General features: G+C 46.5%; 2 protein-coding genes across 3 annotated transcripts; one reads left to right on the top strand and one right to left on the bottom strand.

Moving 5' to 3' along the window:
• Window positions 1-1,402: 1,402 nt before the first annotated feature.
• Window positions 1,403-12,472, bottom strand: LOC118237712 (H-2 class I histocompatibility antigen, Q10 alpha chain-like). Of its 2 annotated transcripts, none has more exons than XM_035450938.1 (7): window positions 12,403-12,472; window positions 11,944-12,210; window positions 11,389-11,664; window positions 8,158-8,433; window positions 7,918-8,031; window positions 4,359-4,391; window positions 1,403-1,422 (listed from the first exon to the last, which is right to left on the bottom strand). In XM_035450938.1, the coding sequence occupies exons 1-7, from the start codon at window positions 12,470-12,472 to the stop codon at window positions 1,403-1,405; spliced, it is 1,056 nt and encodes a 351-aa protein (XP_035306829.1). The 2 variants fall into 2 exon arrangements, with proteins under 2 accessions (XP_035306829.1, XP_035306828.1); XM_035450937.1 differs by lacking the exons at window positions 1,403-1,422; window positions 4,359-4,391 and adding exons at window positions 7,499-7,568; window positions 7,706-7,742.
• Window positions 12,473-19,868: 7,396 nt separating this feature from the next.
• On the top strand, window positions 19,869-20,435 carry LOC100753227 (ubiquitin-conjugating enzyme E2 L3-like). The gene is given in 2 exon segments (XM_035450944.1): window positions 19,869-19,954; window positions 19,956-20,435. Coding segments are annotated over 2 exon segments (441 nt in total). The 5' UTR covers window positions 19,869-19,877; the 3' UTR covers window positions 20,320-20,435.
• Window positions 20,436-23,374: the final 2,939 nt, after the last annotated feature.

The following is a 23,374-nucleotide window of genomic DNA, read 5'->3' as shown; positions in this document are numbered from 1 at the left end:
CTTTTGTTTAAGGAACTGCACCTACACAGCCCATTTAAAAATGTAATGTAAAGCTGTAGTCCTTGAAAACTATTTTAATCTATTTAGGATAATTAAGAAATACAGTTAGTCATCTAAAGCAATCTAATTTGCAGTCAAGTTATGTGTGTTTTAGGGATTTAGAAAGTTAGAGATTTGTTTTAGATAGATTGCTGGTCTTTATAAACCCTCAGAGACCTACACATTATGGCATTTAAGATGTTTTAATAACATAAGGATTTTCATGGCAGTGAGACCTGTCTGCTCCTGGCAGCACCAGTTTACTTCATAAAAGGATGATGGGCATCAGAGAACTACTGCTGACCATAGAGAGCCAGCTCCTAGATGGAGCCCTGGGTATTGAGAGAAATCCACAGAGTCAGCAGCAACTAAAAACTCTTTCCTATCTGAGGGGGTCAGGAGAAATGCGCTCTCACACCTGTGCTGATGGATTCCTTCTTTCTTCTCTCATGTTCCACTCTCTCAGATGTTCCTCTGTTACACTGTTGGCTTTCTCTGTTCTATTTCTCATCTGGCTCTGTCTTTACTCCTGGTCTTTCCCTCTAATTCTCTCATACATGATTTTATCCTTCTCTCGCGATGTTTCTCTCGTGATGCCCCCCTCCAAGTTTCTGCCCCCGTTCCTTTGTTCTCCACAGCTATTTATACCACAAAACACTTTAAACATTACATTTGAAGGTCACATATAATTTAAGTAAATGATAAAAAATAGAGTCATTTCAACAGCTCACAATGCAATAAATGCAGATAAATTGTCACACAGCAAGGAAGGAATACTTCCTCTCAGGTAATTCCATGGGGGATCATCAAAGTCTGTCAAATCATTGGGAAGGGCCTAGGCCCTCCTCCATGTATCTGGGCTGAGAGAATATGCCTCCATGAGGAATGTGCTGCCAAAGTCCATTAGTGCACTAGGGATAAATACTGGTTCCATTGTCAGAGGTCACATAGACTGCACAGTCTTCCTAACTGACACCCACATTCAGAGGGCTTGGTTCAGTCCAGAGCTGATTCCCCAGCTTTACGACTGGGGTCCCTGTATTCTCACTAGGTCAGGTCAGCTGTTTCTATGAGTTTCTCCAGCACAGCCTTGACTCCTTGGCTCATCCCTCCTCCCTCTCTACAACTGGATTCCAGAAGTATGGCTCAGTGCTTAGCTGTGGGTGTCTGCTTCTACTTCCATCAGCTACTGGATGAAGGCTCTAGGATGGCATATAAGGTAGTCATCAATCTCATTATAGGGGAAGGGCATTTAAGGCAGCCTCTCCACTATTGCTTAGAATCTTAGTTGGGGTCATCCTTGTGGATCTTTGGAGATTTCCCTAGTGCCAGATTTCTCTTTAAACCTATAATGGCTCCCTATTTAAGGTATCTCTCTTCTTGCTCTCCTCTGTACTTCCCCTACTCAGTCTTCTGATCCCTCTTGTTCTCCTCCACCCTCCTCTTCTCCCCTTCTCTGTTTCCTATCTCCCGCCTACACCCCCCCCCCTGTGCTCCCAATTGGCTCAGGAGATCTTGTGCTTTTTCCCTTCTCCGGGGGACCCTGTATGTCTCTCTTAGGGTACTCCTTGTTTCCTAGCTTCTCTGGAGATATGGATTGTAGGCTGGTAGTCCCTCTATGTCTAATACTCATATAAGAGTGAGTATATACCATGCTTGTCTTTCTGTGACTGGGTTACCTCACTCAGGATGGTTTCTTCCAGTTCCATCCATTTGCCTTTGAATTTCAAGATTCCATTGTCTCCCCCCCTGCTGAGTAATACTCCACTGTGTAAATGTACATTTTCTCCATTCTTCAATTGAGGGACTTCTAGGTTGCTTCCAGGTTCTGGCTATTACAAACAACGCTGCTATGAATATAGTTGAACATAATGTCCTTGTTGTATCAATGTGTACCTTTGGGTATATATGCCCAAGAGAGGAATTGCTGTATCTTGAGGTAGTCGGATTTCCATTTTCCTGAGAAACCACCATACTGTTTTCCGAAGTGGCTGCACAAGTTTGCACTCCCACCAGCAATGGAAGAGTGTTCCCCTTTCTTTACATCCTCTCCAGAATAAACTGTCATTGGTGTTTTGACAGGTGTAAGATGGTATCTCAGAGTTGTTTTGATTTGCATTTCTCTGATGGATAAGGATGTTGAGCAATTTCTTAAGTGTCTTTCAGTCATTTTAGATTCCTCTATTGAGAATTCTCTATTTAGTTCTATACTCCACTTTTTAATTGGATTATTTGGTGTTCTGGTGACTAGTTTCTTGAGTTCTTTGTATATTTTGGAAATCAGCACTCTGTCAGAGGTGGGGTTGGTGAAGATCTTTTCCCATTCTGTGTGCTGCTATTTTGTCTTGCTTCACAGACCTTGAAAGAACAATACTCAACTTTATATGGAAATACAAAAGAACCCGGATAGTCAAAACAATCCTGTACAATAAAGGAACTTCCAGAGGCACCACCATCCCTGACTTCAAGATCTACTATAGAGCTATAGTAATGAAAACAGCTTAGTATTGGCAAAAAACAGACAGGTAGACCAATTGAGTCGAATTGAAAACCCTGATATTAATCCACACACCTACGAACACCTGAGTTTTGACAAAGAAGCTAAACTTACACAATGGAAAAAAGAAAGCATCTCCAACAAATGTTGCTGGCATAACTGGATGCTGGCATGTAGAAGATTGCTGATAGATCCTTATCTATCACATGCACAAAACTTAAGTCCAAATGAATCAAAGACCTCAACATAAATCTAGCCACACTGAACCTCTTAGAAGAGAAAGTGGGAGGTACCCTTGAATGAATTGGTACAGGAGACCACTTCCTGAATATAACACCAGTAGCACAGACACTGAGATCAACAATTAGTTAATGGGACCTTCTGAAGCTTCTGTAAGGCAAAAGACACAGTCAACAAGACAAAATGGATCATGTCTTTTAAATAAACACAAATCTTAAGTATACTCAGCCTGTAAATCCTGGAGTCACCACTGGAGGCAGCACCAGGATTCCCAGAGCCAGGAAGGGACCTTGGGCAGAACACAGAACCAACAGGATAGATTTGAGATAAGACCCGTGATTCCCTCCTCTCTGCCAGTCTACAATCCTGGTAAATTCTAAAAGATGGGAAAGAAGGAGAGAACCTCCAGGGAGGGGCCTGGAGAAGGCAGGAGCTCAGGAGACTGAAGTTCATGTTCTCAGGCCACAGTCTCCTGAGTGTTCATGTTCTCAGGCCACAGTCTCCTGAGAGCAGGGGCCTAGCTGGGCGCTGATGGGAAAGGATGGAATGGAAAACCACATTTTAATGCTGTCACTCAGGGAGAACAAGGGATAAGGAGGCAGGCTCCCCTTACAGGAACAAGAACAGGCCTAGTCCTCCACACAAACTAAACAGACAACAATAGACAGTGAATATGGGATATAGAGTTACAGCAAGGTCAGAGCCCAGGCTGACCTGTACCACCTGTCCTGGCTGCTCACAATCTTGGGACAGGACAGGGCTCTGGCCAATCCCTGTGTCCCTGTGACAACAGATCTCAGCATGTGGTTCTAAGTGTGAAGAGAACAGAGCCAGGAGGTGACAGAGCTGAGGAGTGACCATGTCACAGCCAACAACACATTGAGCTCCCCCTGGACACAGCCATGTGCACACTCAGCTCCCACAGTCTCATCCTGTCCCATCAGAGACACAGAGCATAATGAACCCATTTCTGGGAGGTTTTCACACTGCCATTCATTTCCTCCACAAGCTCTAAGTATCTCAGTAATTTATTTAACAGCCAATCAACCTGTCAGATCAAGGATGAGAACAATCAAGTTCAAATTGAGATCCTCATTTTCAGTGGGGAACTCAGGACCTGCAGCTCAGGGCAACAGGAGAGGTAACAGGATAATATAAACTCCCTGTGTGCTGGAACAGGAAGGTTGGCTGTGGAAGGGAACACAGGGGCCCTGGATGTCACAGGAGAGACTTGAACACATTGTCTGTCTCTCCATCCTCATGAGATTGCTGTCTTCATGGTACAAACAAGAGTCATGAATAATCACTGTGAAGACAACATCCTAACAACCCACCACTCATAGGCAATTCTGGGAGTTCCTGAAACCCAATCATGTCCACTTTGCCCCTCGTCCCAGATTATCACCTTCACAGTCTGGTTGAGACACATCTGAGCACTGGGAACTGTCCCTGCTATATTCATTGGAAGGCAAAAACATGGACCCTAGAAGACTTTGCTGGAGGAGTTAATATGGGTGGCAGAGCTCTGCAAATACTTGTACACCACATGGGTCTCAGGAACAATCCTGCTCCCCACACTTACCTGGAGCTGGAGCATAGTCCCCTCCATTTTCACCTGTGAGAAGAAAAGCTATGAGAGACCAGAGAGGAGCCCGTCCCTAGGAATTTTCCAGAATGAACAGCAGACCCAGTCAGACATGGGAGCAATGGTGGTGTGGATGTGTTTCCATGAGGCAGAGCACAGTTCTAAAAAAGTGAAAACTCAGACCCTGACCTTTTCCTACCTGTGTTTCTCCTCCTGTTCCTCACAACAACTGCCACTGCTCCAATGATCACAGCTGCAAGGAGAACCAGAACAGCAATGAATGCCATGATGGGGACAGTGGACTGAGAAGGTTCTGGGAAGGGAAGGACAGGAAGGGAAGGTGAGGGTCATGACCCCAGCTCTCAGCCCTGACCCTGCTCAGGCTCTGCAGAATGCTCCAGCTTTCCCTGACCCCAGTTCTGTACCCCTCCCTCCTTACCCCATCTGAGTGTGAGTGGTTCAGGCAGCCCCTCATGGTACACATGGCATGTGTATTTCTGCTCCTCCCCAGAAGGCACCACCAGAGACGCCCACTTCTGGAAGGTTCCATCCCCAGAAGGTCTGGTCTCCACCAGCTCCATGTCCTGAGTCTGTTCTTCCTCCTCCCTCTGCCAGGTCATGGTGATGTCAGCAGGGTAGAAGCCCAGGGCCCAGCACCTCAGGGTGACATCACCTTTAGGTCCAAAATGATGGGTCACCTGTGCCTTTGAGGGATCTGTGTGGAAGGTTTAAGAAATACAACAATAACAAGATAAACTGAAATCTGCAAAGACAAAGTTAAATCAATGATGACACTGAACTATGTGTCTGAACACTTCTGACTGTCATCACACTAGTGACCTGTAGGGGGCGCTGGTCCCCCTCATCACAGATCTGTAAATTTTCCTGGGGGGACCCAGAAGCTAAGAGGGAATCTCAGGAACCAGCAGGTCAGATGGTCTTCCTTATGTGATGTTGTATAGCATAAGTTAGGTGGTAAAAGTATTGAAGAAGGAATGAAAAATAATTAATTTATATGTGATTAAATGCATATCAAAATACGAAATTAAGAGGAACGGCATACATGAAGGGTGCCACCAACTACTGCTGCCACCATTGAGGCACAACCACTGTGGCCATCTTGCTGACCAGCATAACTGTCTGTCCAAGTGAACAGCCATCACCAAAGTGTGCAGTAGCAATGGTGTGAACCTCTGACACTCAGCCAGAGAAAATGACTCTCCAAGCCCTGCCTCTCGGGTGGATTACATTGATGGATTTTTGTATGTTGAACCATCCTTGCATCCCTGGGATGAAGCCTACTTGATCGGGATGGATGATTTCTCTGATGTGTTCTTGGATTCGATTTACCAATATTTTATTGAGAATTTTTGCGTCAATGTTCATGAGGGATATTGGTCTGTAGTTCTCTTTCTTAGTTGTATCTTTGTGTGGCTTGGGTATCAAGGTTATTGTGGCCTCATAGAAAGAGTTTGGTAATGACCCTTCTGCTTCTATTGTGTGGAATACTTTGAGGAGAATTGGTATTAGCTGTACTTTGAATTTCTGGTAGAATTCTGCACTGAAGCCATCTGGTCCTGGGCTTTTTTTGGTTGGGAGACTTCTAATGACTGCTTCAATTTCATTAGAGGTTATAGGTCTATTTAAGTTGCTTATCTGTTCTTGATTTAATTTTGGAAAGTGAAATCTGTCCGGGGTGTATTGGCTTCTTTGTTTTCTAAAGCTTTCAGTTGTGCTGTTAATTCTCTAGTGTGACTGTTCTCCTGTTTTTTTTCATATGGGCATTTAGCGCTATGAACTTTCCTCTTAGCACTGCTTTCAGAGTATCCCATAGGTTTGGATATGTTGTGTCCTCATTCTCATTGAATTCTAGGAAATCTTTAATTTCTTTTTTTATTTCTTCCTGGACCCATGAATTGTGCAATTGGGTGTTACTTAATTTCCATGAGATTGTAGGTTTTCTGTAGTTCTTGTTGTTGTTGAATTCTAATTTTAAAGCATGGTGGTCTGATAAGACACAGGGGGTTATTTCAATTTTTTTGTACTTGTTGAGGTTTGCTATGTTGCTAAGTATGTGGTCGATTTTAGAGAAGGTTCCATGTGGCGCTGAGAAGAAGGTAAATTGTTTTGTATTTGGGTGGAATGTTCTATAGATATCTGTTAAGTCTAATTGCGCCATAACTTCTATTAGTTCTTTTGTTTCTTTGTTAAGTTTCTGCCTGGTGTTCCTGTCCAGTGGTGAGAGTGGGGTGTTGAAATCTCCCACTATAAATGTGTGTGGTTTTATGTGTGATTTGAGTTTTAGTAATGTTTCTTTTACAAACGTGGATGCCTTTGTATTTGGGGCATAAATGTTCAGAATTGAGACTTCGTCCTGATGGATTTCTCCTGTGATGAGTAGGAAATTACCTTCTTCATCTCTTTTGACTGATTTTAGTTTAAAGTCCAATTTGTTGGATATTAGGATTGCTACCCCGCTTGTTTCTTGGGTCCATTTGATTGGAGGATCTTTCCCCAACCTTTAATTCTTAGGTACCGTCTGTCTTTGAGGTTGAGGTGAGTTTCTTGAATACAGCAGAAGGAAGGATTCTGTCTTCTTATCCATTCTGCTAATCTGTGTCTTTTTATAGGGGAGTTAAGACAATTAATATTGATGGATATTAATGACCATTGATTATTGTTCATTCTTGTTTGTTTTTGATTTGGTTATGGTGGCAAGATTATGTGTGGGATTCTATCCCTTTTTTCTTTTGACTGTTGGAAAATTGGGATTATCTATTGGCTATGTTTTTCTGGTTGTAGTTAACTTCCCTGGGTTGCAGTTTACCTTCCAGTACTTTCTGTAAGGCTGGATTGGTGGATATGTATTGTTTGAATCTGGTTTTATCATGGAATATCTTGTTTTCTCAGGCCTTCTCAACCCCAAATAAACACAGGGACAATATGCTAATTACAAAACAGACAGCTTCAGACATTTATTGTTTCTTGAGTCAGAACTTGTCCCCATGAGGCAGCTCTTTGAAGGTAAAGACTAAGAGTCATGAGCAGTCAATATGAAGATATCTGGAAGGCCTACTGTGACTCATTCAAATGTCTAAATTCTGAGAAATCAGGGACCCAGTCTTTTTCTTTTTTCCTCAGCCCCAGTCCCAGGTCCCCAGGGAGTCACCTTTTCCAGCCTCCAGAGACAAGTCAGAGCTCTGGGCACTGTCCCTGCCTGCAGAAGAAGAAATGACAAAGCATTTAGGAGACTGAGAGTATGAGGCTGGAGTAGGAATTATGGGCTGGTGGGCTCCCCATCAGCTTCATCCCACAGGCTTCAGGTACAATCTTGCTACCAATACTTACCTAGAGCTAGAGCATAGTTCCCTCCTTTTCCACCTGTGAGAAGAAAAGCTGTGAGAGACCAGGGAAGACCCCAAGCCTAGGAAGTTTCCAGAAACAACACCAGACCCAGGTTAGAGACAGGAGCAATGGGGGGTGTGGATGTGTTTCCACGAGGCAGAGCACACTGCTAAAGGGGGCTGAGAGAGAACTCAGACCTGCCCTTTCCTACCTGAGTTTCTCATCCTCTTCCTCACAACAACCACAGCTCCAATGATGGTCACAGCTCCAAGGAGAACCAGGACAGCAATGACTGCCATGATGGGGACAGTGGACTGAGGAGGCTCTGGGAAACGGAGGACAGGAAGGGAAGGTGAGGGTCATGACCCCAGCTCACAGCCCTGACCCTGCTCAGGCTCTGCAGAAAGCTCCAGCTTTCCCTGACCCCAGCTCTGCACCCCTCCCTCCTTACCCCATCTCAGGATGAGGGGCTCAGGCAGCCCCTCATGGTACACATGGCATGTGTATTTCTGCTCCTCCCCAGAAGGCACCACCAGAGATGCCCACTTCTGGAAGTTTCCATCTCCTGCAGGCCTGGTCTCCACAAGTTCCATTTCCTGGGCCTGTTCTTCCTCCTCCCTTTGCCAGGTTAGGGAGATATCAGCAGGGTAGAAGTCCAGGGCCCAGCACCTCAGGGTGACATCACCTTGAGATCTAGGGTGATGGGTCACATGTGCCTTTGGAGGGTCTAAGAGAAGAGTTGGAAAGATGAGGTATTTTTCATTCTTCTTGTAAATTCCAGGTACTTATGTGATTAACCCTGGGAAGGGATAGGAAAGCCAGCTGCAGGTAGGGAAATCCCCCAGCAGATGTCTAGACAACCTTTCCTTTGGAAATTTGTAGAATTTGGGAAAGGAATTTCTGCTCCTGAGTGGGTGGGGCTGAGACTCAACACCACTTGAGTTGGACTCCAGTGGCACTGTGAGAATCAGACCAAGTCTGAGAGCAACCATGCCTCACAGGGGCTGCTATCGGTCCTTCCAGGCACCCTGAAACAGACCCCAAACTGTTATAAGAGGAGGGTGAGCCCTGGGAGAGCCAGTCCCTGATAAAGGAGACCCTATAGAACTTCCCACCTCCCATATTTGAGAGATAGGGAGACAAATGGATATTATGTCAAAAGACACACCCAGAGTTTCCCCTAAAGCCAGAAAGGACACAAGGGTGCACCCTCTCCACCACTGTATTTAATACAGTGATGATTTTATATGAGCTCTCAGAAGCAGACAGAAGATTGGCATAAAAGGGATCAAAGTAGGAAAGGAAGAAGTCATACTGTCCCTATTTCCAGACAGCTTGATTCTTTCCTTAAATGACCCTCTTGAGTCCACAGGATAACCCATGGACCTAATAAACATTCTTGATTTCCTGATAAAAAAACAAATATAAAAAGTATTCTTCACTTATCCCAGCAGTGTATTTTCAGAAAAATAAATTAGGAAATGTATAACATTCAAAGCAACTCCACTAGAATTAAGTGTTTAGAGATCTGACACAGGAAATCATAGAGACAATGTCAGAAGATGGAATGACAACCCATGATTCTGAACTGACAGAGTTAATATTGTTACAATGGCCTCACTACCCAAATTAATCTGTAGATATAATCTGCAAGACTTATGAAACTCTGATATATTCCATAGCTTTAGAAAAAAGAAAGAATTTGTATGAACTGGCAAAAGACCCTAATAGTCTTAAGGATTAAGGTCACTGCTGGAGTCTGGGCAGTGGTGGAGCATTCCTTTAATCCCAGGATTTGTAGAGCAGAGGCAAGTGGATCTTTGCGAATTCCCCAGTCTTGCCTACAGAGCCAGTAGGACTGTCACACAGAAAAACCCTGTCTTGGAAAACTAAACAAAAGCACACTGCTGGAGGGTTGCACTCCAACCTCAAAATATCCTGCAGAGCTAGAGTGACAGAGACAGCCTGGAACTGGCATAAAATAGACAGGAAAACCAATAGCATACAATAGATATCCTGCAATAAAATGCAAAGCTATGTATATTTAATTTTCAACAAAGAATACAAAACACATATTGGAAAAAGAGTCCATTCTACACATGATGTAACAACACTGTTCTTTTTAACCCGAGATGAATTTAGATTCTCACCTCTCACCTTGTACAAAAGTAAACTTGAAATAGAGCAAAGACCTTATTAAGTTGAAGACTTGAAACACCCAGAATTCAAGAAGACACCTAGGGGAACCCCTTCCAGATACTGGGGTGGACAAGAACCTCAGAAGAGGACAATAGCACAGCTGCTAATCAGGCCATGCGTCAGCATGAAGATAAAGTGTCTTCACAGCACAGGACACAGTCAGCAGAGGGAACAGAACCATAACTGGAGAAAACCTGTACCAGCTGGACTGCAGACAAGGGACTAGAGTCTTCAGTTTACAGAGAACTGCAGAAACTAAACACCAAGGAACTAACATTGTCAATCAACAAATGATTGAAAGAACTGAATAGAGAGTTGTCGTAACAAAAGAAAAAGCACAAATGGCAACCAATATTTTTAGTGTGTTCATTATCTCCAGCCTTCATGAAAATGCAGACTAAACTACTTAGAAGGGCTGGAGAGTTGGCTCAGAGGTGAGGAGCACTTGATGCTCTTACAGAGGACCTGGGTTAGACTCACTGTCTGTGACTCCAGTCCCAGGGAATCTGACTCCATCCTCTGACCCCAGACACCAGGTACATACGTGGGCACATGCACATGTGCAGGCAAATGCTGGAGAGGGTGTGTGTGTGTGTGTGTGTGTGTGTGTGTGTGTGTGTGTGTGCGCGCGCGCGCGCGCGCGCGCGCGCGTGCAAATTAATACAGTCATTGTGGAATCATTTTTGACATTTCCTAAAAAATTAATCATAGAACTGCCATATGACCCAGCTATTTTATTCCTGGTTATAAGTCTACACCCTACTGGTGAGATATTTAAACCCCATGCTTATTGTTGATTTATTTATTCATTAAAAGTTGAATTTTTTCTATCAACATATGGGTAGATAATGGAAGTTTGATACACATGTTAAGTGGAATATTGTTTGGCTCTAAACAATATAATCACAAAATACACAGGAAATGCATGAACTTAGCATGTACACTACTATGTGAGGTCACACAGACTCAGGAGGGAAAACTACAGTATATTTCCTCATATGCAGCCAACAATATATGTACATATGTAAATAAGTGTACATTTGTGTACAGTATAGCATGACGAAAAGACAACAAGAAAGGCTAAATATTGGGGATGAGAAAGGACTGACCATAGGTACTGAGTTTTAAAACAGGTTATAAAGCTAATTGTTTTCTAGTTATTTACCTGTCATGGATTTTCTTTCTAGCTTCATTTTTTTTTTTTTTCGTGTTGGTGCTGGGTAAGTGCTGAATTATCTTTGATAAGGAATGTGTAAGATTCAAAGTGAACCTCCACAAGATCAATATGGCTACCACAACTATATGTATTCACTGAGTTGTATAGTCTTTGTTCGGTTAATTTTACAGTGTGAGTTTTTCTGTAATAGAGTTAAAAATTAAAAATAAGTAGAAAAAGGAGCATGACCCCAGCTGAGGGTTTCTTCTTCCTCAGGACTGAGCCCAGCCCGAGGGCAGAGGGAGGAGATGCCCGAGACCCCTTCACCTTTGCGCAGCAGCTGGTCCTTCCCTTTCTCCAGGTATCTGCGGAGCCACTCCACGCACTCGCCCTCCAGGTAGTCCCTCAGTCTTTCTGCAATACCATTCTGCTCCAACTTGCCCCTGGTGATCAGCGCCATGGTGTCAGCAGCCGTCCACGTCCTCAGGTCTTCGTTCAGGGCGATGTAATCGCGACCATCATAAGCGTCCTGACTATACCCGCGGAGGAGGCGCCTGTCCGACCCCACTTCACAGCCAGCCAGACGTTGGATAGTGTGAGAGCCTGGGGGGGGGGGTGCTGCGCGGTCAGCTTAGAACCCTGTCCAGTCCTGGGGTCATTAGCGTCCCAGGCCTCGCCTACCCGGGCTGAGCCCACCTCCTGCCCCAACCTCCCTTAGATTCCTCTAAACTGACAGTGAAAGTGTTTCCCAGTCCGTGTCTCTCTGGTCGGGAGTCTCTGTGGGTCCCACATTTCGGGAAGAACCTAGGACTTGGGATCCGGGCGATTCCGGTCTGTATATAGGGACGTGAAGGTTGTGACCTCTGACCCAGGGTCACTCACCGCCTTCGCTCTGGTTGTAGTAGTCCAGCGCAGTCCTCAGGTTCCCTTGGCTAATCTGCTGCTTGATCTTGACTTTCCGTGTCTCCCTCTCCCAATACTCCGGCCCCTCCTCCATCCACGGCGCCCGCGGCTCCATCCTAGGAGTCTCCGCGTCGCTGTCGAAGCGCACGAACTGTGTGTCGTCCACGTAGCCGACTTCTATGTACCGGGGCTCCCCGAGGCCGGGCCGGGAGACGGCGGTCATGAAATACCGCAGCGAGTGCGAGCCTGGGGGCGGCGAGCGGTGAGACCTCAACCCTCCTCCCGGGACCCCGGGAGGGTGCGCGGGCCCGGAGGGGAGCAGGGCGCAGGGCTCGGGACGCGGGTGGGGAAGGGGCTGGGCAATGCGGGGACGCGACTTCCCCGATGCCCCACCCGCCCTCCCCGCAGAGTCCGTTTCCCTCCCGACCCCGCTCTCACCCGCGCGGGTCTGGGTCGGGACCTGGGCGGCCACCAGCAGGAGCAGCGTGCGCGGCGCCACCGCCCCCATCTCAGATCTGGGCATCTGAGTTCCTCGGTCTGCTTGGACTTTGCAACAGGTGCCTGGGGCGACACTGGTTGGTTCTGCGGGATCTCGACATCCAATGCGGGTGAGAACCGCCGAGTCGTCATCAGTGTCCAGGAGGAAGGATCAGACATAGGTTAAGAGCTGGAGAAGTGAAACTGGGTCCTCCTGGTCTCTACATGGCATGCCTTTTTCTGTCCCCAGCTCCTGCCTCCTGCAGAGACGTGGTCTCAAATCACACAAGGCAGCCCTTGGAGATGACTGCTAACACTTCCTGCACTGACTCCTGGCCATGAGGGCTGCACTATCTCAGCACTGCACTTATGGACCAAGTTAACAATTTCCTCCATACAGTTTTTTTATCATTGTTGTTTTTATTTATGTATTCATTCATTTATTTTTGAGATAAGGTTTTTCTAGGTAGCCTTGGCTGATCTTGAACTCTCTTTGGAGACTAAGCTGGGCTGGAAACTGTTTGCTAGTGTCTCCAAGGGCTGGCATTAAAGGCATGCACCACCATGCCTATTTCCACACACTTCTTCTGTGGAGCCCTCTCTGGGTGGACTTGTCCCTTCTGATATTTTCCTGGCTGCATGGACACAAATGTCCTTTCTTCACATCATCTTGTCAGTGGAGAGCACATCTTGCCAGAGGTAGGCTCATTGAACAAACCCCTAAGTTGTATTAAGTCCACAGGGAAGTCCACTCTGGTGGCACTTTCATCATGCCAGCCCACACTTCTGTTAGATAAAAGGACCCCCCTCTGACATTCCAATTCCAGGGCCACATACAGTGCCTCATGCAAGTGCCCTTGTCATGCCTGAAAAATCTCTAATAAAAAGTGTCCATCCAATCCATCAGAACACTTCCTAGTCCTGACCCCCCTGTTTCATTAAGAAGACTCCACCTCCTCACAACCTGCTCTTCACAGGCCTCTCTCCAGCCACCAGCAGCTGTCCTAAGGCTCCTCAAGGGTTCTATCTGCACTGGGAAATAACAGTTCTGGCACCACAGCTCCAGGTTCTTGGCTTCTTGCTGCAGCTTCCTCCCTTTGCGGGGTGGCTTCCTGCCCTGTCCTGTCCCCTATTTCCTTAGGAGTATTTTCCCTGTGTGGCTCTAATGTCTGCCTTGTCTTCTGTCACATGGGAAGATGTTTTTACACTGTGCTCATCAGTCCTAGTGTCCAGCTGTCTGGAAGAACCAGCTCCTCCTGCTGCTCCTTCTTGAGGTCTCTTTACATTAAGAGCTGATCATCTGGGCCTCTCTTAGTCTTCTTATTCTTAGATAAGTGCACAGACAGACAGACAGACAGACAGACAGACAGACACACACACACACAGAGACATGCATCCACCCACCTTTTCAGCATGGCTGCCGGCTTCCCTTTCCAGCCTCATTGCTTCCTGTGGCCTATGACTCTGTGAGCATGGCTGTCTCTTTCTGCTGTCATGTAACGGTTTCAACTGCTGCTCAAAGTTATCCTCACTTTCCCAGGATGGATGTGGTAGTTGTGGCTAATAAACCCAGAAACCTCTGTCATTTTCAAGGCATCCTTGGAGTCCCCATCAACACAGAGATGTCTGAGGCCAGACTGGAATTTCCCCTATCAGAACCCACGGCCACACCTGGAGTCAAATCTAACTTCTGATATCTTTCTCATTGCACAGATTACTGTGCAAACTCAAGACCTAGGAAGCCTCAGACTTCCTGAAAAACTAAGGGAAGAATTCAGAGACCTCCAGGGAGTTCAGCATTTCACCCAGGCACTGTTGGGTTGGCAGGTGCTGCAGGAAGCAGAGGTGCTGGTGCACATTCAGGACAGAGAAAACCCATGTCCTGGTCAGGACTGAGGTGACTAACTTCTGAGGCCCTGCCTGCTGCTGTCCCTGGCTGTCTTCAAAGGTGGGGCTGGCCAGCAGCCTCCTTGCACTCCAGCACTCACTCTTACAGTCTGCAGATCTGCAGAGTATGGGTCACTGTGTCACACCAACAGGCCACCTATCACTCAGAAACCTCTCTCTGGATTCCTTGGTGTTCAAGCTTCACTCCAAGGGCTACAGCCTGCTCAGGGCAGCAGCATGGCCACAGGCTCCAGACCAGCCATGGCTCACCCTGACAATGGGGGCTACTGAGAGCTGAGAGCTGCAAGAGGAAAGGCACCAAGAAGGCAGCCAGGATGACAAGAGGTGAAGTCCTCCCTCCTGTGAACTTTGACCTCAGCTTCTGAGTCCTTGTCCTCCTCTGGGACAGCTACAAGTCTTCAGAGTTCCCTGGGCTCTTGGTGTCCACAGCCAGCTCCTGCAGCTGGATGCCCTGGAGAGATTCAGCCCCCTGCAGACTGCACTGCACAAGGTGGACTGTTGATGGCCTTTTGCTGGCTTGGTGGCTGTCTTGAAGCTGGGTAGGAGCAAATGGTGCCAGCAGGCCTGCCAAGGAGTCTCAGGGACATCTCCTTTCATCTTGCTGAAATTGCTGGGACACAGTGTTGGAAAGCTTGTGAGAGTGAGTTCAATAGATATTCTTACTGGAGAAACAGCCCAAGGTTCCCCAGGTCACAGCAAACTGAATCCAAGGAGCTGGGGGAAGTGTTCTCTGGCTTGGGTCTTATGCAAACCAGGGAATGGAGGCCCTCAGGTCCCCTGGATTGTACCTGTGCCTGTGTTGAACTCCTTTCTGTACCAGGCAGTTCTAGGTGGTCCTGATTCTATCTGGCTGTGAGCTACTGGCTCAGCAAAATGTGGGACAAGTTGAAGCCACAGAGACAGGTGGGATTGTGGGGTGGGGGTGGGGCTTGTGCAACCACTGCCTTGAAAGCTGCTGCATCTGGCACATGAGATGGCAGTTTAGGCACTGGATACAGGTGGTGCTGACTAAGCACAGCAGGAAACTCAGAATGGAGTTCCAGTTGTCCTGCCAGCTGAGCACCAGTGTACAGTCAGCTCCTGCCAGTTTTTCATTTCTTGATGTCTTCTTGGTGGATGACTAAAGCAGGGCTCCAGGGCTCCAAGGCCAAGGCCTGCAGGTTTTAGTGTCAGGTGGTGGGACATGTAATGCTGGTCCCTTCCTAGTCCCCTGCCTAGCGGTCCCCAGCCCTTGTAGCCAAGAGTGCCCTCTGGGAGTCACCAGGACCAAAACTTCAGATTGGGTTTCTGGTAGGAATGATCAGGATCCACAGTGAAGACCAAAATGTTAGGCAGCCTCAGGGGCCCAAATGGGGTACTTGGGCTACATTGCACCTCCTTCACCTCCTGGTGCCTGGACTGCCCCTAAGGCAACCCAGTTGTCTGCTGTGGTTTCCACTGCATAGGTGTTGGCTGGGCAAACTGGATTTGGTGGCTCCATTGGAGGTCAGCAAACCCTTTGCCAGACTCCTTTTTAAATACTGAAGGAAACATTGAAGTTGTGTGTATTCCTAGGCTGTCCTGTGATGGCTCCAGATGTGTACATGGTCTAAATGGGAATGACACATCTCCTCAAAGGTGTGAGCTTTCTGTGGTGAAAACATTTAGGATCTTGTCTCCCAGCTCTCTGAAAGCTATAACCTGTTGTGGCTTTCTAAGTAACCACACCTTACAGCTGCCCCTTACTTCCTCACCCCTACCTACCCAACTGTAGCCACTTCTCAGCCACTGTCACCCCCATTGTCCCTTTCCAATCTGTGGCTGGGTCCAAGGATCTGTGGAGCTCAAGTCCATATCAGGATCCTCAAGGGTGTGGACATGTGAGGCCTGGACAAGACTTCCTGAGCTGAAGTGGTTTTGTTGTTTTGGTTTTTGTTTCTCTTTTGAGACAGGACCTCTCTATGTAGCTCTGGCTCTGTTCTGGAACTCACTATGACCAAATTGGCTCAGAAATTAGAGATTCACCTGCTTCTGCTTCCCAAGTGCTGGGATTAAAGATTTGCAATGTCTTTTCCTACAGCTTTCCTCTCAGAGCAGTAGGACGAACCTACTTTCGAATCCACCCTGGGCAGTGTCTCTGAACCCTGAACCCCAAGCTGGCACACCCTGGGACCATAAGGAAGAAGGACACCAGCAACATCTGAATAGAACAGGCCTAGTGTTCAAGGAAGACCTGTCACAGCTGTCCTGGCTGCTCCTAATTTGAGGGACAGGACAAGGCTCTGTCCATGATGATCACAGCCTCTGTCAGCACGTGGGTCTCCTGAGTGAAGAGAAGACCAGAGCCAGGAGGCGGCAGAGGTGAGGAGTGACCACATCAAAACCCACAGCAGACTCAGCTGTGCACAGCGCTGTTCACACTCAGTTCTCACAGCCTCATCCTGTCCCACTGCACACACACAGCACAGTGACCACAGATTCCAGAAGGTTCTCCATGACATCATTTATTTCCTCTACAAAGCTGTATGAAATCACCTCTTTAATTTACCCACCAAACAACCCTCAGGTGAAAAATATGAACAATGAAGTTCACATTCAGATTCTTACTTTCAATGGGGAAGTCATGAGCTGCAGCTCAGAGCAGCATGGAGGTGACAGAATGGAGATGTCCCCTCTTGTTTGATGAATAAGGAAGGTTGGTTATGGAATGGCAGTGGTCCTGGTGTGCAGGGCTGGGCTGGGCTCCCAGTTCTTCACATTGAGCCCATTGGATCACAGGGAACATCAGACACTGTTGTTGACAGTGAAATGAGGGGCTCTGTACATCAGAGGAGATGGCTGAACACACTGTCTGTCTCTAAGTACACTGCAGGCAGCAGTCTTCACACTACAGAACAAGAGTCATGAACAATCACTATGAAGACAGCATACCAACAACCCACCACTCAGTTACTTTCACAGGTCCAAAATCTCAGTGTCCCTGTGAACCATTCATGTCCCACGGTCCACTCCCATTTCATCTTCACAGCCTGTGAGAAATACACTAGAGCTCTGGGCTATGTGTGTCCAGGGTTAATAACAATGCACACAGAGAGCTTCGGAGGATTTGTCTGCAGGAGGAATTATAAGCTGGGTGAACTCCCCACCAACTCGTGGTCCACCCAAAGACCTCAGGGACATGCCTTCACCAACCACACTTTCTTGAAGTCCAAACACAGCTGCCAGTGATTCCACCTGTGGGAAACCAAGCTATGAGAGCAGGGAAGCTGTGAATCCCAGAAAGTTTCCAGAACTGGCAGCAGACCAGCACAGAGGGTCAGGAGACAGAAGAAAGGATGTGTGCTGGGAATGAACCATTTTGGAGCCTGTGAGTCCTCAGCAGGGACATTCCCCTCTAACTTCTGAACTCTGACCACCGAGGATCATGTCCCCATCGCTTCCACCATCATGGTTAAGAATCTGACCTCCATTTTCCCTGTGCTTTACAGTAAATGATTGTCAGAACACAGACCCAGAGATGGGCATGGTGTGCCCGTGTGCCCGTGTGTGTGTGTGCGTGTGTGTGTGCGCATGTGTGCGCGCACGCACAGGCCTACACACGTGCATGCATGCACACTTGTGTGCACACATGCTTTTTGAAGGTGCTGAATGAAAAACAAAACACAACAACAGAAAAAAATGCAGACCCCGCCCTTCTATTTTTGTGTTCTTTTTCATCCACATCATAACACCTCCAAAGATAAAACCTAAGATCACAGCTCCAAGGACAGCACCAACAATTGTCCTGATGGTGGTGGTGGACTGAGGAGGCTCTAGGAAGGGAAGAGAAAGGAAGGAAAGGTTTGGGTCAATCATGACCCAGCTCTCTGCCCTGACCCTACCTTCTGCAAAAGCCCTTATGCTTTTCTTGAACCCAGTTCTGCACCCACTCCCTCCTTCCCTCATCTCAGGGTAAGGGCTCAGGAGTTCCTCATGCTACATATGACATGTGGATCTCTGTTCCTCTCCAGAAGGCACCACCACAGCTGCCAACTTCTGGAAGGTTCCGTCTCCTGCAGGTCTGGTGTCCCCCCTCTCCATGTCCTGTCTCTGTGCCTCCTCATCTCTCTTCCAGGTCAGGGTGATGTCATCAGGATACAATCCCAGGGCCCAGCACCTCAGGGTCACCTTGAGATCTGGGTGATGGGTCCCATGTGTCTCTGGTGCATCTGAGGAGAAGAGTAGCAAAGTTCAGGCATTGTGCATTCTTCCTGGGGACTGCAGCAGTGCCCATGAGACCAGAAATGGAGTGATGGAGGGGTGAAAATCCCCTGCACCATTTCACAGGATCTGAGATAACCTGTTTATTATGAAATTCTAGAATCTGAGTGAAACAGTCCAGGATAGGAGACTCTAGGTGTCCCCAGTATGAAGAAGGGGGCTCCTACTCCTGACCAGGGGGCTGTTAGAGATTCAGTATCACTGCAGTCAGATTCCCATAACTGTGTTAAGAAAACCCGGTCTGAGAGAGGCCATGGTTCACAATGGGCAGCGGAATGAAGGAACTGGGCTTGTTTCAAGATCTTCTTTCCTTCCCCATTAAGACAGATTCTGAATTGTCCTGAGAGGAAGGTGAGCCCTGGGAGAGCCAATCTCTAGTCAGGAATCCCATGTGTGGATGGGCATTTTGTTCACATGTCTTTAATTCCAGCTGAGGCAGGAGGATCTCTTAGTTTGAGCCCATGCTGGTCTCCATAGACAGTCACAGAAGATCCAGGACTACACAGAGACACCATCAAAAGCAACTCAAAAGAAACAAAGAAAGTACAAAAAAGAAACCCAGGAATGCTCTCCCTGTATCCTTTGGAAGAGAGGAGTGATGATGCAACACTGTATCCAGTGGAAAGAAACAGTGTTTCTTCTGAGATGAGGGTGTCCACTCCCTGCTGTGTCTGAGACTGTGTTTGAAAACTCAGCTATTACAATCAGATAAGAGATAGGCACTAAAAGGAGAAAACAGGAAAGGAAGCAGCCAAACTATTTCTATCTCCAGACTACAGGATTTGTTTCTTAAATGACCTAGTTGAGTATACTGCAAAACTCTTGGACATGATCAACACTTATGGTTGCCAGATACAAAATCAATATAAAGAGGTAGCCTTACTTTATGCCAGCAGTGTACTTCCAAAATAGAAAAAAGAAATTAGGAAATGTACAACATTCCAAGTAACTTCACCAGAATTAAGTGTTTAAGGATACATATGACCAAAGAAAGAGAAGAACTCTACAATAAAAACTTTAAGATCTGACAGGAAATCACAGAGGACAATGTTAGAAGATGGAAAGACAACCCAAGCTCCTGTATGGGCAGTGTTAGCATTGTGACAATGGCCATACTACCCTAATTAATCTACAGATTTAATGTAACACTGTCAAAATTCTGATATATTTCACTTTTAGGAAAAAAATACAGGTAATCATATGGGATCACAAAAGACCACAAATATCCAAACAATCTGAAGGATTAAGAACAGTGCTGGAGAGATCCAAGATGGGCCAGCAGGAGGCTGATGAAGGAGTTTGAAGAGATCCGAAAATGTGGAATGAAAAACTTCCGTAACATCCAGGTTGATGAAGCTAATTTGATGATGGCAAGGGCTTATTGTTCCTGACAATCCTCCATATGACAAGGGGGCCTTCAGAATTGAAATCAACTTCCCAGCAGAGTATCCATTCAAACCACCCAAGATCACATTTAAAACAAAGATCTACCACCCTAACATTGATGAGAAGGGGCAGGTCTGTCTGCCGGTAATCAGTGCTGAAAACTGGAAGCCAGCCACCAAGACTGACCAAGTGATCCAGTCCCTCATAGCACTGGTGAACGACCCCCAGCCTGAGCACCCACTCCGAGCTGACCTAGCTGAAGAATACTCTAAGGACCGTAAAAAATTCTGTAAGAATGCTGAAGAGTTTACAAAGAAATATGGAGAAAATCGACCTGTGGACTAAAATCTGCCATGAGTGATTCCAGGAAGTTTGAGCAGAGCCCCCGAGCAGTGCAAATACCCCGAAAAGCAGGACTCTGTGGAAAATTGACACGTGCCACCACCTGGCATCCGCTTGTGGCAGTTACCAGCTTTCTACAGTTTTCTTAATCAAAAGTGGTCTAAGTAACCTGTAAAGAAGGATTAAAAAATTCACATGTTCAAACAAACAAACAAACAAACAAACTTTTAAAAAACAGTGCTGGAGGTTTTACACTCCTAACCTCAAATTCTACTGCAGAATTATAGTGACAAGATAGGCTGTATGTATCAAGTGGACATTCGCTCTGCCATGACCTTGGGCTGTCTGGGGATAGAGGAGCTCTCTCTGTGGTGGTCAGAGATTGAACTGCTAGATTCATTCATCCCTGGGGCAGAACAGAAGATCTGGGCGACTAGGTAACTTGTTGTGGATTCGTCAGTGTATTCTAACAAATCCTAAATACCCCTTAAGCCCCTTACATTTGGAGCCCATGTGGCATCTCTGGAGCTGTTGGTGAGCTTCCCAAGCCCTCTGAGTCTGTAGAGTTCCCAGCTTGGATCCCCAGGAGGCAGGATCCCTTGTCTGCCCAGGCCCAACCAGCTTGTCCTAACAGCCTCCCTAGCGCCCATGGAAGCCAGAGGTTAGCTGCAAGCCACTGTGTGCACCCTGCCCCACAGCCAGCACTACTGAACCTAACCCAACTGTGGATACATTACTGCCCCTCCTCAGTTCCAAGTCTCCGAGGCCTGTCTCTGCCCTGCCCCCCTCTAGGCTGTCTGGCTGAGGTAACAGGCTACTAGAGATTCTGGCAGGTTTAACTGCCATGTTAGGAGGCAGACAATTATTTTAGGTCACCTTATGGTGGGGCAAGTATGGACACCTCACAGTTATGTACTATTCAAACATCCGAGATTCCAATGACTCCCCATTGAAAGACGTTTTCTCTCTATAGTAAGATCTGTCCAGTGTGAAGGCTTGTTTGTTTGTTTTGTTGCTTGAGAAGTGGTGTGTACACAGCCATACTGTTCTGGAACTGACAGAGATCCTGCTGCGTCTGTCTCCCAAGTGCTGGGATTAAAGGAGTTTGTCACCAAGAAGTAACATCCAGAAGTGAAGTCTTGGTGCAGTGAAGGGCTCTGGACTCAAACCCCATCAAATGTTATCAGAAAAAAATTATTCTTCAGTTATAACTAAAATGGTAGAATTTGGCCATGATTTAGTTACAAGTATACTGGCTGATTGAAAATTAAACATGTAAAGAACAAAGAGGAATACTTAATCAGACACATGAATGTATTATATGAATCATGCCACGGAAATTTGATTTTACCACAGAGCTTTTGTTCTGGAACAGTGGTCTTTTACTTTACCCGTGTTCACAACATCAACATAAAACATCTGAGTCAAAGCAGAGTGATGTAGTTAAGTAATCTGTAACCAGGGCTTTCATGAAACCAAAAAGTGAGCAATGGCAGAGAGATGCTGTTGGGACAGATGGAAAGCAGAGCACTTAGAACTTGGCCATGGCCCCATCCCATGACTAAAGCATCACCTTGCTCAGGTGAGCAGTCACAGGACACTGGGTGTTCCTCAGGGACAAAGGCTCCAGAGAAGCAGATGAGCAGTGTGGGAGACAGTGCTGGAAAGTGTGAATGTTGACAGTTGTGATGAGAACACAGATATGATGGTGACTCCAGTCTGAAGTGGGAAAAACAACAACACAGCAGTTATAGCAGTTTTTCAGGCAACACACACATAAAAGACTGATTTCCATATTATTAAAAAAGTTTAAATGGCTAGTTGTTCCATCTCAGTGAGCTGGCATTATGTACTTTATTATATGTTTTTGTAATTGATTTAAAATTAATTTGTAAATGGGGAGTTGTTTTTTAATCTATGTGTGTGTTTGTTTTTAGTCTATGTACTTTTACAGTTTTTGCTATAAAGATACAGTTTAATAAAGTTATTATTTGACCCTGGAAAAAAAATGGTGAGCTGTTGGCAGAGCTCTTCTTTAATCCCAGGACTCAGGAGGTAGAGACAGGTGTATCTCTTTGAGTTCGAGGCCATCGTGATCTACAGAGTGAGTTTTTAGGACAGAAACCCTGCCTTGAAAAAAAATAAAGTTTAAAATTGACACCATAAATGGGTCATTTACTGCTGATTTTGTCTCATTTCTTTGAGATTAACTGATTCTCCTGTGAGGAAGCATTTGACATTTCTTCATTTTTTAATTTTTTTTTCTAGACAGGGTTTCTCTGTGTAGCTCTGACCTGGACCAGGATGGCCAGGATCTCAGTAATTTGTCTTCCTCTATCTCTGGAGTGCTGAGATTAAAGATGTTCACCACTACTGCCCAGAAAAGTTTTCACTGTTTAAGAAAGCTTTTTAATACACTGAGATGTGCTACATAGACTCCCCCCCCACACACACAAGGCTTTCCCTGCTGATCCCAATACTCCAATATTAATGTGGTCCTCATCAATTTCCTAGCTACCCACACTAGTAGACTCTGCCTTATGAGTTCCAGCGTTACCATCAGAGGCTGCACCAGGATTCCCAGAGCCAGGGAGGTAGAGGCAGAGCAGAACACAGTCCCTTCAGGACCTGATCCACACTGAGACCCTGTGGACTAGTCCTTCCTGCTGATCCTGCAGACAGGAGTTAGATTCTGAAAGACTGGGGGAGAGGGAGAACCTCCAGGCAACAGATCAGGGGACTGAGGGTCACCTCCTGAGTAGAGGGGACTTTTTGGCACAGGGACAGGAAAAACACCTCCCACTGTGGCCCCTCCCCAGGAATGACAACAGTGCTGCTCCTCTATAGAAACCAAGAAGACAAGAAATAAACAGGGACCTTTGTTAAACCACCACAGCTAGTAGGACTGAGCCCAGGCAGTCCTTACACTGCAGCCCTGGCTGCTCACAATCCTGAACACAGGACAGGGCTGGGGACACCCTTGTATTCCTGTGATCAGTCTGCCAGCATGTTTTTATACTAAGTGACAAGGACAAAAGAGCCATGGAGGACATAGCTG

Source organism: Cricetulus griseus, assembly GCF_003668045.3.
Source record: "Cricetulus griseus strain 17A/GY chromosome 1 unlocalized genomic scaffold, alternate assembly CriGri-PICRH-1.0 chr1_0, whole genome shotgun sequence".
NCBI lineage: Eukaryota > Metazoa > Chordata > Mammalia > Rodentia > Cricetidae > Cricetulus > Cricetulus griseus.
The sequence above is the reverse complement of the archived record's forward strand: the minus strand, read 5'-3'. Positions and strand labels throughout refer to the sequence as shown.

Coding starts and splice junctions, on each gene's coding strand:
- LOC118237712 (XM_035450937.1), bottom strand. CDS start 12,472: ATGGGGGCGGTGGCGCCGCGCACGCTGCTCCTGCTGGTGGCCGCCCAG. Junction 11,665..11,943: donor CTACAACCAGAGCGAAGGCG/GTGAGTGACCCT, acceptor CCCCCCCCCCAG/GCTCTCACACTATCCAACGT. Junction 7,743..7,917: donor GAAGAGGATGAGAAACTCAG/GTAGGAAAGGGC, acceptor TTCTTCTCACAG/GTGGAAAAGGAGGGAACTAT.